The sequence below is a fragment of the Balaenoptera acutorostrata genome, chromosome 1 (genome assembly GCF_949987535.1).
Source record: "Balaenoptera acutorostrata chromosome 1, mBalAcu1.1, whole genome shotgun sequence".
Lineage (NCBI taxonomy): Eukaryota > Metazoa > Chordata > Mammalia > Artiodactyla > Balaenopteridae > Balaenoptera > Balaenoptera acutorostrata.
Window position 1 is genome coordinate 183,726,519 of NC_080064.1, and position 17,788 is coordinate 183,744,306.

Here is a 17,788-nt window from a genome sequence, read left to right on the forward strand (position 1 = left end):
TCCCTGAGAGCACTTTAAGAATTTGACTCTGCTTTCAGACCTCAAAGTTATCATGTTCATATAATGAGGAGGTGAAGGAAAGGAACACTAGAGCTTCTAGACGTAAACATGTGTGTTACTGTTAATATAGTGAGTCTTCTGGGATTTCTTTTCCTTTTAAATGTCTGGTCTTGGTGACTAGCATGTTGGACGTGGCCTACATTCCCTGTGATTAGGTGGAGTGCCAACAAAAGAGAAAGTGGCAGAGGCCCAACTACAGGACTGTGCTTAGCGAGCTCTTCTTCAGATGACAGGAATGTCCCCACCCTGGACTAGGATGGCACTGTTGTCTGGACGCAAGGGAGTCACTGCCCAGGTCCATTTCTTATGAGTCCCTTTACTTGTAGGAAGGCTTCACCGGGGGGGGGGGGGGTGCTGAGCACTGCAGACCCCTCCCTCCTTGACGGGACAGCACCACTCACTTCCTCTCCAATAAGCCATGTGATACGGCTTTCAGCTCACACACACAGGATCTCCAAGCCCCACATCCCTCTCTTATAATTCTGGACATTGGTCCTAAGAGAATCTGGTGCTACTAGTTGGCTGTGAAGAAAGGGAAACTAGGAACCTCAGTGAGACCACACGTCCACTGCAGAGACGGGATAGAATCTTAACCAGGGGAAAACCAAACTCCTCTGGAGGACACTCACGGGATCCTGCACAAAAGGACTGAACCAAGAACTCTTCTGGCCTTAGGGAGTCAGAATAGAAGGCCAGCCCTTAAAGAGTGGTCCCTTCCTTGGGGAGAGGTTAGCCAGGGGGAGAGGTATGCCAATCAGAAAGGGCTCAAAGGAGTTACATTGTTATTAAAGCTATGTGTCACATTTAGATTTATCTGTGGTGTCCTAAGTCTAAAGCTTTTCTAGGGCTTTATTCATTCATTTATTCAACAGTATTTATCGAACCCTTACTGGTTGCTAGTCTTTGTGCTAGGGACTGATGGAAGAAAACTCTTTGTCCAATTTCTCCAAGTTGCCTTGAAGCCTCTTCCTCTTCTATTCTTAATGATTATTAAGAATCCTTGACTAAAGTCCCTCAGCAATTGGAGGTCTCTTCCTCCTTCGTTCTTTATGTTATATGATGACCCCATCATCCACCCATCAGCAAATTAGAAAACCGGGAGTAACCCCATGCCCTTATTTCCTTCTTCACGTCTCTTTTCAATCTGTCCACCCCATCCTACTGATCTTACATACTAAACATTTCTTAAATCTATCCTGCTCCTACCACTGTCACCATTGCACCTAATCTAGCAATATCTTACCTCTGCTTACCTGTCCAGCATTATCTGTCACCACCTTCCTGTTTGGAATTTATATCCAAAATTTTTGAATTGCTTAAAATTTCACAGCCTCTCCTGCTGTGTCTTATCTCTCTCTTTTCTCCCCTCCCTGGTTGGCTTGGCTTATTCTTATTCATCTTTTAATATTCAGTCCAAACACCCTCTTTCAGGATTCCTTCTTACTACTTCTTTCCCTCTCCCCATCCTTTTCCACCAGAGTAGGTAGTCGGTCCTTTTCTGTGTTCCCAAAGAGTCTGTACACATCTTTATTAATGCTCTTTCCATGTTTTCATTTCTCACTAGACTGAGGGCTCCTTGAAGACAGGGACAATTCTATCTTATTCATCCTTATGTGCTCAATGCCTAGTCCTGTCCTGGGAGATAATTAGCCCTCAGTGAATGTTATTTATGTCAGTCAATATCTTTAACTCAATTTGATGTTACCCATGAGTTGAGGCTCCAGGCAGAAGAGAGGTGTCCAAAGAGAAACATCAGTAAAGTTATCTATATCCTGGACCGTATCCATGGGCCTCCTATTGTGGTAGCTCTTCCTCACATGATGAAGTTTCTGACAACGAGATGCACTGTTGAAACTCACTCCCTTCATTCATAGTGATGTTTCCGCAATAGTAATAAGTAGGATAACTCTTTCTCTTACTGTTTGCACAACTGGAAGAAGCTCTCTGGAAAGGAAAATATATGAGATTTGTGATTTAAGAGACAGAAGCTAATTAACTTCTTTCCCATTCTATCCAGTAAACACTAAGTTATGTAAGGGCCCAAACAGAACTGTAATGGTAACCATAATGAACTGGTCAATAAACATCACAAATTGTTTATCTATATAAATCTTGACAGATTACTCTTTATGAAATCCATTTAGCAAGTGAGGTTTTCCCATAAGGATGAAAAATGAAGATTTTAAACAGATTGTGGGAGAAGCCCTAGCTGTACCAGGAGAGTCAGTGTAATAAAGGTTTCTTTATATTAGTATTACAAAAACCATTTATCCTCACAAAATCAATATCACAATTCATCTTAGTTTGGTGTTTCTCTTTCTAAGCGTAAAATGTCTTTTCCTTCATTATGTATAATTTTGTTTTAATAAACGTGAAATGTATTTCATTTAGGAGGTGCTCTTGAGGAAGGATAACTTATAAAATGACATCAAACTTGTAGCTTATCTGCTAAAGAGTCTTGGAAATGTTTAAAATTATATTTGAATGGCTGAGAAATTTACAGGAATCATTTTACTTAAACCTTAATTACAAAATTATCCCCAGCGTCCTTTAGGCTAGAAACAAACTATAATATTCAGAAAAGTCTCCTATGAACTTCATCCAGGTAAAAATCTCTCTTACTAAAGTCAAGCCATTACAAGAAGTCAGAGAAGTTGCATATAACAATGGCTCGGATAAGAAGACTATGAAATCAGGAAGAGTCACATTTAGTTACTCAAAACACTGCATGCTTTCCTAAGAACTGGTTTATTTATTCCGTTTGGATTTGGAACTTAATATCCCATGTATATTGACAGAGCTGCCTTGGAGTTAAGCATGTAGCAGTTAACGTGAAGAAAATAGATCTCCATCAAGGAAAGGAATTATGTTATACACTGGAAACTATTACTCTAAATGTACTGTATGTAAAATAAATGTGATCGTCTCATGAGTGAATGGTAATAAAAGCTGAAATACTCGAGAGACACTTATTCATGAGTGGTGCAGTGATATATATATGCATTGAGAGAAGCTTGTCTCTTATTGCTTATGCTTACCACTATTACATTAAAAGCCGACGAACAATATACTCTAAGTAATAGCATATAATGAAGTTAGGAGCAAATTAAATATTTTGTTGCTTCTGTAATTCCATTTTAATTTCCATGCATAATTTTCTTCAGATCTAATACTTAAACACCTAAACAAAATATCTATTTGAGATGGAGTTCTGCTGCAGCGTCTATACATAAAGGATACAGTATAGTTGTTTGGAGGGAAACATGTCCTTTTATCATGACATAAAAAGGGCAAACTACAGTAGAGTGGGTTTCAAGACAAACTGTACTTTACTTATTCCCAAAGTGATATTAGTCCGTAAAACAAATTTGCAACTTATTTAGCAGCTTTAGCTTTTATCGGCTTTTTTAAGGGTCTTGAATGATTACCCAGGAGATCACACCATAAAAGTTGCAGTGAGATGAAGTAACTCTATCCATCCAGCATCTTTATTAGAAAATATAGGGGAAGTCATACTTTTGTTTTAGATGCACCCTATGGAAAGTCTCTGTTTAAAGGTGGTGGGCTTCTTACGTGTGCTGTTTTGCTTCTCTAAGGCTTCATGGTGCCAAAATTGCTTATCTTAATCTGTGACATTGACATGGAGTGAGTGTTTGAATAATTCATTCTGAGGAAGCAGGTTTTAGTTTCTACCATGGCAAAATGCCAAAACAGTGATTTTTACAATCAACTTTGGGTCCAGGAAATCTAAGTCAGAATGAAGTTTTTTCATTATATCAGTAGTATCTTTTCATAGATCAGAATAATGCTCTATTCTTTAATCATTTTGGGTGAATAAGTTTAGTGCATAAAATAAAAAGTGAAACCTAACATATATTAAAGCATCAACAGTATTTGAACATTCTTCCTCAAGCTGTTTCCTTAGCAAAATGTAGTCTTTAGAAAACTATATAATTTTTACTCTTTATAAAACTATAGGATTACAAGATTTTTAGGGGGAGCAATAATTATCATACCCAGTTTTGTATTTCACAACTTAAAAGATACTTGAAGAGATAATTTTATGGGTATCTCATCTTAATTTTTAGCTGTCAGGAGAACTGCTTTTGTGAGGATGGAAAGTTTCCAGTGTTCTTAATTGAGCAACTAGTGTGGAAAATAAACCATAAGATGTGTCATGGCATATAAAAAAGCAATATAACACTTTCTTGGCATTAATTAATATACAAAGAGATGGCTTCATAGAGATTTTATCGTGAGTGGCATTCTGATAAAGGTGTTTTTTCTGTTTTGTTGTATTTTGTGTTTTTTAGCTCAGGAGTCCTTTTCAGGATACTGGCTAAAACAGACTATTTTATTCCACAATGTTATTGATAGGTGTAACTTATACTGTGAATTACTAATCGAAACGTTACTCTCTTTGATGGTTTGTTTGTATTTTCAGATGCCAGCCTTGCAGTTGTCATCTCTCAGGAGCCTTGAATGAAACCTGTCACTCAGTCACTGGTCAGTGTTTCTGTAAACGATTTGTCACTGGCTCCAAGTGTGATACTTGTGTTCCCAGTGCAAGCCATTTGGATATCAGCAATCCATTGGGCTGCAGCAAAAGTAAGTGAACTCTGGCCCAATACTGCTATAGGAGGCAACATCATGCAGGGCACTGTCTCCTTAATTTCTCTCTCCACCGAGAACTCATCAGAAAGGCTTAGGTACAATGTGGAGAATTTAAGTGAGAAATGGAAAAAAAAAATTACACTAAATGAAATTTGGGTTCTTTCCCTTGATTGGATCATTGAACATGGTTATATGATTATCTTAGCAGTGGGAAATTTACAATAGTTTGTTGCAGTGGTATCACTAGCAAGGTGACCAAAGTCCTGGTTTACCCCAGACTAAGGGTTTTTCCAGAATGTGGGACTTTTCAGTGTAAAATTTAGGACAACACTGGTTAAACCAAAATGTGTGGTCGCCTCACCACATAAGAACATTTCCAGGTAATTTCTATAGCAAATGGAAGATTTATACTTATTTATTGTGGGATTTATGTCCTTCCACCTCCCCCCCCCCAATCATATGGACACTGTGCTACTACTAGTTGTTTATTGATATTGTAGCAGTTATTATCATTATTTATCACCACATATTACTCCTGTATTTGATATTCTTGCCTTTCTACTTTAAGTTGCATTAGTTATTTCAACATCTCTCACATTTTTAACTCGTGGAAGCCAAAGGTTACATCATAGTGTCTTTTGACTTCTCAACACTATTCTCCAGGGCCTTGAATTGACTTCTCAAGGTCACCTGCAGTCCTACAATTTCATAGCATATTGATGATTTCTTTGTATTTACTTCAAGATCATCTATCCTTACCTTTTCCAAAATTCCCAAGAAATGCCTGCTAAGAACATGTGGTAAGGAGCCCTCTATAATATAATGTACAATGTGTTTCCTCCTTGAGGTGTCCTGAGATTGTCATGAGTCACAATGTGAGGAAGTGCCACAAGTCTGGACAAATCATCATAAACAAGTATGCCTGGTGCAGCGCTATCTATATTTAAGGAAGAGAGAGAAGTAATAAAATATTGGGGTCCACAGCAACTGTACTAGTTTTGGAAGTAGTGGAAAGCAAGATGTAGCTAATGATTAACAAGCCATATTCAGCTTTTGTACCTGTGTGTTTTATCTTCAGTAACCTGTGTTTTACTGGTCTCTCTGGATTTTAGTAAAAGTAAAATTGTAGGTACTTACGCTACTCCTGGGAAAGGACGATCACAATTGCCTTTGTGTATAAATACAGTCTAAACACCAATCTGGATTCATTGAACATTTAATTAATATTTGTTGTTCACTGATTAGCTATATAATTGATTGGCTTGTGTGCAACAGAAATTCCAGCGTATTTCTTTGGATGTCAGTCGTAGATCATCGTTTATAATAGAATTGTGACAGCTTTACATACCACATATGGAATCTTAGAGATTTTTTGATTGGTTCTGCCACTAATGCTGTACGAAAATATTGGCTTCTGCTCCATTTTTGGCTACCTGTTCTTGCACCTGAGACACAGTCTAGGAATTACACCTCAGGCAAAAGTGGATGGTCTGGTCACTAGAAACCTGGCCTACATTTCTTGGTAGTGGTAGATGTTTACTTTTATGTTAAGATTTTTCTTCTCTGGGCTAAATGTTTTTGGTCTGTCCCACTGCTTTCAATTCTTAATAGTTAAAAAAACTTGCATATTTATAATTATTCTTTTCTGGATATGTTCCTTTTGACTTTCTGTCTCTTTAAACTTGTGATCCTTAGTATTGAGCACATTTCCTCCAGCGACTTGTGGTGGTGTTTTTGCTGCTGTTGTTTTAGGTTGGGGTTTCACCACGTTTGCAAAACAAAGTCAGAAGCTTACCATCAACAGAGGTAATTCATCTTAAAAATTAGACAGGATTCCTGCCTTTAAAGGAGCTCAAAACACAGTCAGCAAGAGTGATGGACACAATGAGAACAGAAGGAAGTGAATGAGAGGCGCAAGAAAGTGCCAATTGTGGGATGAGTGTGAAGAGAGCTTCTTTCTGTCCTGTTCCACCTTGGTTTTCACGTGGTCCTTGCTTTTTAATCCCAGCAACAGCTAGAACAACCAGCTTCACAAAGACAGGATGCTATAGAAAGGAATGTAGTGCTATCTATTGTTGAAGCTGTGAACTACCTCGGGCACATATTTTTCTCTGTGTCCTGCTGATGTCAAGAATGTGTTTTCCTTGAAAAGTATCATGTTTCATGGTACCCTTCTGCACAGTTTGGGAACCATGAGATTATAGTTATTATCTTTTCTACTTCCTTAGCCACTGAAAAAAGTTTAGCAATACCATCTGTGATTGGTTGTTTTCTTTTTTTTTTTTTTTGCACAGGGAGTGGAGGCAGGAATCCTAGGATATAATTTCCAAAGTGCAGGGGAATTGAATTAAAATAGAGTAGTTAGACCTTCTCTCATAATATGCTTCCTTATTACGTGATTTAGTTCTTTCCTATGAATAATTATTTTATGCTTTTAAAATGATAGTCATTCTCTTTGATGTGGAGAGAGAGAAACAGAACGTGTATCATAGAGTTCTGCTTTCTGCATGCTTTCCTACTGAATGACATTCTACTTTGCCCTAAACTTCTGCTTCTGAACTGAACTAAACAAACAAGTAAACTGTATATATATATTCATACCTCATTTGTGATTAAATCTTTTTGATAATCAAATCACTTACGTTTATCCTTGGTTATTTATCCATCTTTTTATCATTCACATTTTTTATCTCTACTTTTCAGAGAGGATCTCATATCTCTCCTTTAAAAATATTTTTACTGTGATGAAATATACATAACATACAATTTACCATATTAACCACTTTTAAATGTACAGTTCAGTTCAGTGATATTAAATACTTTCATAATGCTGTGCAGCCATCACTACCATCCATCTCCGTATCTCTCTTCTTCTTGTGAATCTGAAACTCTATACCCATGAAACAATAATCCCCCTTCCTCACATTTTCCCCTAGCTCCTGGCAACCATAATTTTACTTTCTGTCTCTATGATTTTTAACAGTCTAAGGTACCTCATATAAGGAAAATCATAAAGTATTCACCTTTTTGTTACGGGCTTATTTCGCTTAGCATATGTCTTCCAGGTTTATCCATATTTTAGCATATGTCAGAATTTCCTTCTTTTTAAAGCTGAGCTATATCCCATTACATGTATATACCACCTTTTGCTTATCTATTCATCTGTCGATAAACACGTAGGTTGCTTCCATGCTTTAGCTTTTGTGAATAATGCTGCTATGAATGTGGGTGTACAGAGATCTCTTCAAGATTCTGCTTTCAAGTCTATTGGGTATATACTCAGAAGTGGAATTGCTGGATCTTATGGTAATTCTATTTTTATTTTTTTGAGGAACTGCCATACTATTCTCTACAGCAGCTTTACCATTTTACATTCTCACCAACAGTGCACAAGGGTTCTGTTTTCTTTACCATTGCCAACATTATTTTTTTTGTTTATTTATAGTAGCCCTCCTAATGTGTGTAAGATGGTATCTCATTGTAGTTTTGATGTGCGTTTTCCCAATGATTAGTGATATTAAGCATCTTTTCATGTGCTTATTGGTTATTTGTATATCTTCTTTGGAGAAATATCTATTCAAGTCATTTTCCCATTTTTTAATTGAATTTTTTTGTTGTTGCATTTTAGGAGTTACATATGTATTCTGGATATTTATTCCTCACCAGGTATATGATTTGCAAATATTTTCTTTAATTCTATGGGTCACCTTTTTAATCTGTTGATAGTGTCTTTGGTGAACAAATATTTAAATTTTTGATGAAGTCCAATTTGTCTATTTTTTCTTTTGTTACTTCTGCTTTTGATATCATATGCAAGAAATCATTGCCAAACCCAATGTCGTGAAGCTTTTGCCCTGAGTTGTTTTCTAAGAATTTTATAGTTTTAGGTCTTACATTTAGATTTTTGATCTATTTTGAGTTAATTTTTGTAAATGGTGTTAGATAAGGGTCAACTTCACTCTTTTGCATGTGAATATCCAGTTTTCCAAGCACTGTTTGTTGAAAAGACTCTACTTCACCTATTGAATGGTCTTGGCTTCCTTATTGAAAATCATTTGACCATATATGCGAGTGTTTATTTCTGGACTCTCTTGTCTATTCCATTGGTTTATGTCTGTCTTTATGCCAGGACCACAAAGCTACTGTAGCTTTGTAGTATGTTTTGAAATCAGAAGGTGTATGTCTTCCAGCTTTGTTCTTTTTCAAGATTGTTTTGGCTATTTTGGGGTCCTTTAAGATTACATACGAATTTTAGGGTAAGTTTCCTGTGTCTACAAAAAAAAGTCATTGAAATTTTGACAAGGATTCCATTAAATCTTTAGATTTCTTTGGGTAGTATTGACATTTAACAATATTAAATCTTCTAATCCATGAACAGGGGATGTGTTTCCATTTATTTATGTCACCTTTATTTCTTTCAGCAAAGTTTTATAGTTTTCAGTGTACAAATCTTTCACTTCCTTGGTTAATTTAATTCCTAGGTATCCTTTTCATGCTATTGTAAATAATTGTTTTCATAATTTCCTTTCCAGATTGTTCATTGTTAATATATAGAAATGCAACTAATTTTTGTTTGTTGACTTTGTATAATGCTACATTGCTGAATTCATTTATTAGTTCTAATGATTTTGTGTGTGTGTGTGTGTGTGTGTGTGTGTGTAATCTTTAGGGTTTTCTACATAACAGATCATATTATCTGTGAACAAAGATAATTTTACTTTTTCCTTTTCTGTTTGGATGCCTTTTATTTCTCTTTCATGCCTAATTTCTGGCTAGAACTTCCAGTACTATGTTGAGTTGAAATGGTGACAGCAGGAGTCCTTGCCTTGTTCCTGATCCTAGAGAAAAGGCTTTCGGTCTTCCACAATTGAGTGTGATGTTTGCTGTAGGTTTCTCATACATGGATTTTATTATTTTGATGTAGTTTCCTTCTTCCAGTTCATTTATTTTTTTATTTTGAAAGAGTGTTGAATTTTATCATATTGTTTCTCTGTGTCACTTGGGGTCATCATGTGGTTTCATTTTTCTTCAACCTTTTAATATGGTGTATTTCTTTGATCAATTTATGTCTGTTGAAACATCTTTGCAATCCAGGAATAAGCCCCCCTTACTCATGGTGTATAATCCTTTCATTGTGTTGCTGAATTTGGTTTGCTAGTACTTTGTTGAGGATATTTGCATCAGTTCATAAGGGATATTGTTCTGTAGTTTTCTTTTCTTGTAATGTCTTTGTCTGGCTTTTATATCAGGGTAATGCTGGCCTCATAAAATGAGTTAGGAAGTGTTCCCTCCTTTTCAAATTTTTGGAAAAATTTGAGAATAATTGGTATTAGTTCTTATTTTGTTTGATAGAATTCACCAGTTAATTCATCAAGTCTAGGGCTTTTCTTTGTTGCAAGATGTTGATTACTGATCCAATCTCTTTACTAATACAGTTCTATTCAGATGCTTTATTTCTTTGTGATTTAGTCTTGGTAAGTTTTGTCTTTCTAGGAATTTGTCCATTTCATCGAGGTTATCCAGTTTGTTGATGTACAACATTAATAAAAGTATTTAATATCACTACACTGCACATTTTAAAATGGTTAATTTGGTAAATTTTATGCTTTATATATTTTACCACAATAAGATTAATTTAAGGAGAGCTATAAGAGCCTCTCTGATAATTAGAGATAACAAACGTGAATGACAAAAAGATAGGTAAATAACCAAGAACGAACATAAAATTGAGTAGAGTGTCAAGAAGATTTAAACACAAATGAGCTATTAATATATATATTCAGGTCACCCTGAAGGACTCCCTTGTGTATTTCTTGCAGAGCATGTCTAGTAGTAACAAACTCCCTCAGCTTTGTTTATCTGGGAATGTCTAATTTCTCCCTCACTCTTGAGGAATAGTTTTGCTGAGTGTAGAATTCTCAGTTGGCAGGGGTTTTTTTTTTCTTTCTTTCTTTCTTTTTTTTCATTTAGCACTTTGAATATATTAACCTACTGCTTTCTGGCCTCCAGAGTTTCTGATGAAAACTCTGCTAAGTATCTTAATGAGTATCCCTTGAATGTAGCAAGTCACTTCTGTCTTACTTATTTCAAAATTCCCTCTTTATCTTTGGCCTTTGAAAATTTGATTATAATGTGTCTTGGTGTTAGATTTTTTAAGTGTATTGGAGCTCATTGAGCTTCTTGGATTTTATATGCATATCTTCATTAAATTTGGGAAGCCTTCAGGTATTATTTTTTCAAATATTCTCTCTGCCTCTTTTTCTCTTTCTTCTTCTCCTGAGACTTCTACAATGCATGTTTTTCCATTTGATGGTGTCCCACAGGTCCCTTAGGTTCTGCTCATTTTTCTTCAATTTATTTTCATTCTATTCCTCAGAATCAATGATTTCTATTTTTCTGTCTTCAAGTTCACTGATTCTCTCTTCTTGATCAAATCTGCCTTTGAATCCCTCTAGTGAATTTTAAATTTAATTATTGTAATTGTCAGCTCCAGAATTTCTTTTTGAATTCTTTTTGTTTTCTATTTCTTTATGATATTTACATTTTGTTTATACATCATTTTTTAACTTTCTCAACATCTTCCTTTAGTTTTTGAGTATCTTTAAGATAGTTGTTTTAAAGTCTCTGTCCAGTAGGTCTGCCATCAAGTCTTTTGTAGGGACAGTTTCTGTTTGTTTATTTTTTTCTCTTGAATGAGCCATAATTTCCTGTTTCTTTGTGTGCCTTGTATTTTCTTTGTTGAAAACTTCAAATTTGAATCTAACTCTAGAAATCAGCTTCTCCCACTTTCTCAAGGTTTGCTGTTTGCTGTTATTGTTTTGGCTGTTATTTTTATGTTTGATTGTTTTAGGCTCTTTCCGTATCAAGGATCAGTCTGAGGTATAAACTTTTGGTCTTCTCAGATCTTTTCTGCACCTGCACCTTTTCCTTGACATACATGGTCATTTTCTGATTTTCCTTGTATATGTTGTTGATTTTGAATGTCCTAGTCGTTACTGTCTTCCTCCAGAAAAGGGGGAAAAGAAAAATAAAGATAACAAAGAGTGCTGACTTTTTAAATTCTTCTTAGAGTCACTTTAACCTCTGGGGTAGGAGTACTTGCAGCAGTGAGGATGGTTTAACCCTTGCCACCCTCATTTTTTGTCTGCAACTCTGTGATAAGAAGAATTGATCAACAATCAGAGCACATATTCCCAATATTTGGACAAAAGGGTCTTTTTTGCCCACCCTGGTTCCTGCAAACTGTGTGCAAGCTGTTACAGAAACATGTACACAGCTGCCTGCCATGGAGCTGGAGATGGAAGATGGGTAGCTGCTACTGTGCTAAGAGCTGAAATTGATCAAAATTAACTGCAATTTACCATTTGAGCCTTACCCTGGAGGTTGCAAGGAGTCAATAGACTCCAGAGTTCTAAAATAGTTATATTAGACAGATTCTGTCAGTGCAATTGTTGTCTAGGTGGGGAAACAGCTTCCTGCTGTTCCTCATCCTGCCATTTTCCCTGAATTCTATATAGCTTTTCTTTTATTAACAGCTTTATTGAAGTATAATTTATATAGCATAAATTTAATGAGTTTAAATATACAGTTTGTTGGATTTCAGTAAATTTAGTATTGTGCAAACATAACTATAATCCAGTTGTAGAATACTTCTATCATTTCAAAAAAGTTCCCTTTTACCCATTCTCAGTCAATTTCCACTTCCATTTATAGCCTCAAGTAACTAGTTATCTAGTTCTTGACACAATAATTTTGCCTATCTGAGAAATTTTATATAAATGAAATCATACAATGTTTAGGTTTTTTCATCTGGATCCTCTCTCTTAGAACTGTTGTTTTGAGATTCATCCATGTTGTTATTTTTCTCAGTAGTTTATTCCTTTTAATTGCTGAGTAAGATACCATTTACTACATTTTGTTTATCCATTGATGAGTTGTTGGACATATAGACTGTTTCCAGTGTTTATCCATTATGAATAATGCTATCATGAACACATGGGTACAAGTCTTTGTATGGACATATGTTTTTATGTCTCTTAGGTATATCTAAGAGTGTAGCAAGTATATAGTGAGTGTGTTTTGAACTTTTCCAGAAACTTTCAAACTTTTTACCCTCATGGCTATACTATTACATTTCTACCAACAGTTTTTGGGAGATCCAGTTTCTCTATGACCTTATTGGCATTGACCATATATTATTATAGTCATTTTTTTTTTTTTTTTTTTAAAAGGAGGTGCAATTTATTTTTATTTATTTATTTTTGGCTGTGTTGGGTCTTCAGTTCGTGCGAGGGCTTTCTCCAGTTGCGGCAAGCGGGGGCCACTCTTCATCGCGGTGCGGGGACCGCTCTTCATCGCGGTGCGCGGGCCTCTCTCTATCGCGGCCCCTCCCGTCGCGGGGCACAGGCTCCAGACGCGCAGGCTCAGCAATTGTGGCTCACGGGCCCAGCTGCTCCGTGGCATGTGGGATCTTCCCAGACCAGGGCTCGAACCCGTGTCCCCTGCATTAGCAGGCAGATTCTCAACCACTGCGCCACCAGGGAAGCCCTATAGTCATTTTATGTGTGTGTAGTATCTCATTGTAGTTTGTAATTTGCATTTTTTGAATGACTAATGCTTTTGAGCACCTTTTCATATTTTTATTTACCATTCTTGTGTTTTCTTTGGTAAAGTGTCTTTCACACATTTTGCCCATGTTTTAATTGAGTTGCTTATCTTCTTATTGAGTTAAAGAATTCTTTATATACTTGAGATACAATTTGTAAATATTTCCTTCCATTTTGTGGATTATTTAAAAATTTTTCTTAATGGTATTCTTTAAAATCCAAGAGCTTTTAATTTTGATTAAGTGTAAGTTACAAAAGTTAATTTTTTTGGATCATATGTTTTTGCATGCTATCTAAGAAATTTTTGCTTGACCCAATGTAGCAAAGATTTTTTTCCTATGTTATCATCTGAAAGTTTTGTATTTTTAGCTTTTACATTAGGTCTATAAAACATTTTGAATTAATTTTGTGTATGGTGTGATGAAAGCATCTGTGTTCTTTATTTCATTTTTATTTTTTGACACATGGATGTTCAGATGTTCCTGTAACATATTTTTGAAATGATTATCCTTTCCCTATTAAGCTGCCCAGGTGTCTAGGCAAAAAGCCAGCTGACCCCATGGCTAACATTATACTCATTGTTGAAATACTAAAAGCTTTTCTCCTCACATCAGGCACAAGACAAGGATGCCCACTTTTGTGACTGTTATTCAACATTGTACTAGAAGTTCTAGCCAGAATAATTAGACAAGAAAAAGAAAAAGGCATCCAAATTGGAAAGAAGTAAAGCTATCTCTATTTGCAGATGACATGATCCTATATAGAGAAAATCCCAAAGAATTCACAAGAAAGCTACTAGAACTAATAAACAAATTCAGCAAAGTTGCATGTTACAAGATCAACACCTAAAATCAGTTGTGTTTCTAGCAATGAACAAAAGAAAAGGAAATTAAGAAAACAATTCTACTTACACTGGCATCAAAATGAATAAAATTCTTAGTAATAAATTTAACTAAAGAGATGAAAGACTTGAACACTGAAAACTGTAAAACACTCCTAAAAATTAAATAAAACATAAATTAATGGAAGACATTCCATATTTATAGATTGGGAGACTTAATATTGTTATGATGTCAGTACCACTGAAGCAGTCTGCAGAGTCAATGGAATTCCTATCAGAATCCCAGTGGCATTTTTGGCAGCAATAGGAAAACTCATGTTAAATTCAAATGGAATCTCAAGGCTAAAACAATCTTGGAAAAGAAGACAAGTGGAGGACTTAAAATTCCTGACTTCAAAAATAACTAGAAATCTACAGTAATCAAAATAATGTGGTACTGGCATAAAGACAAATGTATAGACCAATGAAATAGAGTGCCCATAAATAAAACCTTACATATATGGTCAGTTGATTGAAACAAGGGTGTTTAGATCATTTAATGGGGAAAGGACAGTATTTTGAATAAATGATGCTGGGAAAACAGGTATTCACATGCAAAAGAATGAAGTTGAACACTTACCTTCCACCATATATAAAAATTAATGCCAAGTGGATCAAACACCTAAACTTAGGAACTAAAGTCATATGAAAAACATAAGATAAAAGCTTCATGACTTTGGATTTGGTAAGGTTTTCTTGGGTATGAAACCAAAGGCACAGAAAACAAAATAAAAAAAGAGACAAATCTGACTTCTTCAAAATTAAAAATGTCAGCATCAAAGTACACTATCAAGAGAGTGAAAAAACAACACACAGAATGGGAGAAAATACATACAAGTCAACATCTGATAAGAAATTAGTATCTGGACTATATAAAGAACTATAACTCAACAACAAAAGCCAAAGAATTTAATTTAAAAAAGGACAAAAGACTTGAATAGACATTTTTTGAAAGAAAATATACATATGACCAATAAGCACATGAAAAGGTACTCAACATCATTACTTATTAGGGAAAGCAAATTAAAACCACAATGAGGTACCACTTCATACCCATTTAGACGGCCCTTATCAAAAAATGTAAAATAACAAGTGTGGTGAGGCTTGTGGAGAAATTTATGCATTGCTGGTGGGTCTGTAAACAGGTGCAGACATTGTGGAAAATAGTTTGATGGTTCCTCAAAAAGTTAAACACAGAATTACCATATAACCCAGCAATTTCTCTCCTTAGGTAAATACCCCAAATTGAAAGCAGCAACTTAAACAGATATTTGTACACCAGTGTTGGGTGCAGCATTATTCACAATACCCAAAATGCAGAAAAAACCTAAGTGTCCATTAAAAGATAAGTGGATAAGGAGAATGTGGTATATACACACAATTGAATATTATTCATCCATAAAAATGAATTAAATTTTGATATAATATGGTTTAACTTTGAAAACATTATGCAAAGCAAAATAAGTTATGAAAAAATATTATATAATTCCATTTATATGAGATACCTAGAATAGGCAACTTCATATACATAGAAAGTAAAATAGTCATTATTAGGGGTTGAGGGAGGGGAATGGAAAGTTATTGTTTAATGGGTACAGAGTTTCTCTTTAGGATGATGAAAAAGTTTTGGAAATGAATAGTGGTAATGGTTGCACAACATTGTAAATGTACTTAATGCCACTAAAACATACTTTTAAAAATGGCTAAAATGGTAAATTTTATGTTTTATATATATTTTACTACATAAGAAAGTCAAGTGACCATACAAGGTTCTCTCTCCTCGTTCATTGATCCTTATGTTTATCCTTATACCAAAGCCACACTGTTTTGATTACTATAGCTTTAGTCTTGAAATCAGGACCAACTATTTTCCTCAAAATTATTTTGACTATTTTACTTCTTCCGCATTTCTATATACATCCTTGGTGTTATCTTGTCAATTTCTACAAACAGATGTGCTGGGATCTGGGTAGAGGTTGTGTTGAATCTACAGATTAATTTAGGTGGAGTTGACATCTTAATAGTATTGAGTCTTACAGCACATGAAAGTGTATGTCCCTGTCTATTTAGGTCTTCTTTAATTTTTCTTGGCAGTGCTATGCAGTTTGCAGTGTACTGGACTTGTACATTTTTAATTAAATGCATCCTTAGTCTCTTTGATGCTGTTGTGAATGAAATGACACTGTGAATGAGACTGTTTTCTTAATTTTACTTCCAAATTAATTGCTAGTATATTGAAGTACAATTGATTTTTTAAAAGGACTTTATTTTTGAGAGCAGTTTTAGGTTCACAACAAAATTGAGAGGAAAGTAGAGATTTCCCATGTTTTCTCTGCCCCCTCACATGCATAGCCTCCCCAGTATCAACCAGAGTGGTGTATTTATTACAATTGATGAGCCTACGTTGACATATCATTATCATCCAAAGTCCATAGATTACAAAGTATATAGTTCATTTTTGGTGTATTCAATACATTCTGTGGGTCTTGTCAATATAAAATGACATGTATCCACCATGTTAGCATCATACATAGAGTAGTTTTACAGTTTTAAAAATCCTCTGTGTTCTGCTTTTTCATCCTTTCTTCCCCCACCCAAACCCTGAAACCACTGATCTTTTTACTGTCTTCATAGTTTTGCCTTTTCCAGAATGTCATCTAGTTGGATTCATACAACATGTAGCCTTCTCAGTTTGACTTCTTTCACCTAGAAATATGCATTTAAATTCCTCCATGTCTTTTCATGGCTTGATAGCACATTTCTTTTTAGTGCTGAATAATAATCTATTGTCTGGATGTACGACATTTTACTTGTACATTCACGTACTGAAGAACTTTTGATTGTTTCATACTTTTGACAGTTATGAATAAAGCTGCTTTAAACATCTGTTTACAGGTTTTTGAGTGGACATAAGTTTTCAACTCCTTTGGGCAAATACCCAGGAGTACAATTGCTGGATCATATGGTAAGAGTACGTTTAGTTTTGTAAGAAACTGCCAAACTGTTTTCCAAAGTGGCTGTACCATTTTGCATCCCCACCAGCAGTGAATGAGAGTTCCTGTTGCTCTACATTCTTAACATTATTTAGTGTTGTCAATGTTCTCGATTTTGGCCATTCTAACGGGTGTATAGTTTAATTTGCATTTCCCTAATGACATATGATAAGGAAATTCTTTTCAGATGCTTATTTGGCATCTGTATATTGTCTTCGGTGATGTATCTGTTAAGGTTTTTGACCCATTTTTTAATCAAGTTGTTTGTTTTCTTATTGTTGAGTTTTAAGAATTCTTTGTGTATTTTGAATAACAGTCCTTTATGAGATATGTATTTTGCGAGTATTTTCTCCAGTCTCTGGCTTATCTTTTCATTTTTTTAATAGTGTCTTTCACAGAGCAGAAATTTTTGATTTTAATGAAGTCAAGCTTATGAGTTATTTCTTTTTGGATCATGCCATTGGTGTCATATCTAAAAAGTCATCCCCAAACCCAAGGTTATCTAGATTTTCTCCTTTGCTATCTTCTTGGAGTTTGTAGGTTTTTTTTTTTAAATTTTTAAAATTTTTTTTTGTAGTTTTATATTTTAATTTAGGTTTGTGATCCATTTTGAGTTGATTTGTGTGAAGGGTGTG

The 17,788-nt window shown here is 35.1% G+C and overlaps 1 protein-coding gene across 1 annotated transcript in view; it reads left to right on the forward strand.

The window, feature by feature from the left end:
* Nucleotides 1-17,788, forward strand: part of USH2A (usherin) — an 800,956-nt gene that overhangs the window by 185,355 nt on the left and 597,813 nt on the right. Inside the window, exon 14 of the mRNA XM_057531465.1 lies at nt 4,505-4,668. Within this exon, the coding sequence (XP_057387448.1) occupies nt 4,505-4,668 (164 nt within the window). The remainder of the gene's footprint in view (nt 1-4,504; nt 4,669-17,788) is intronic.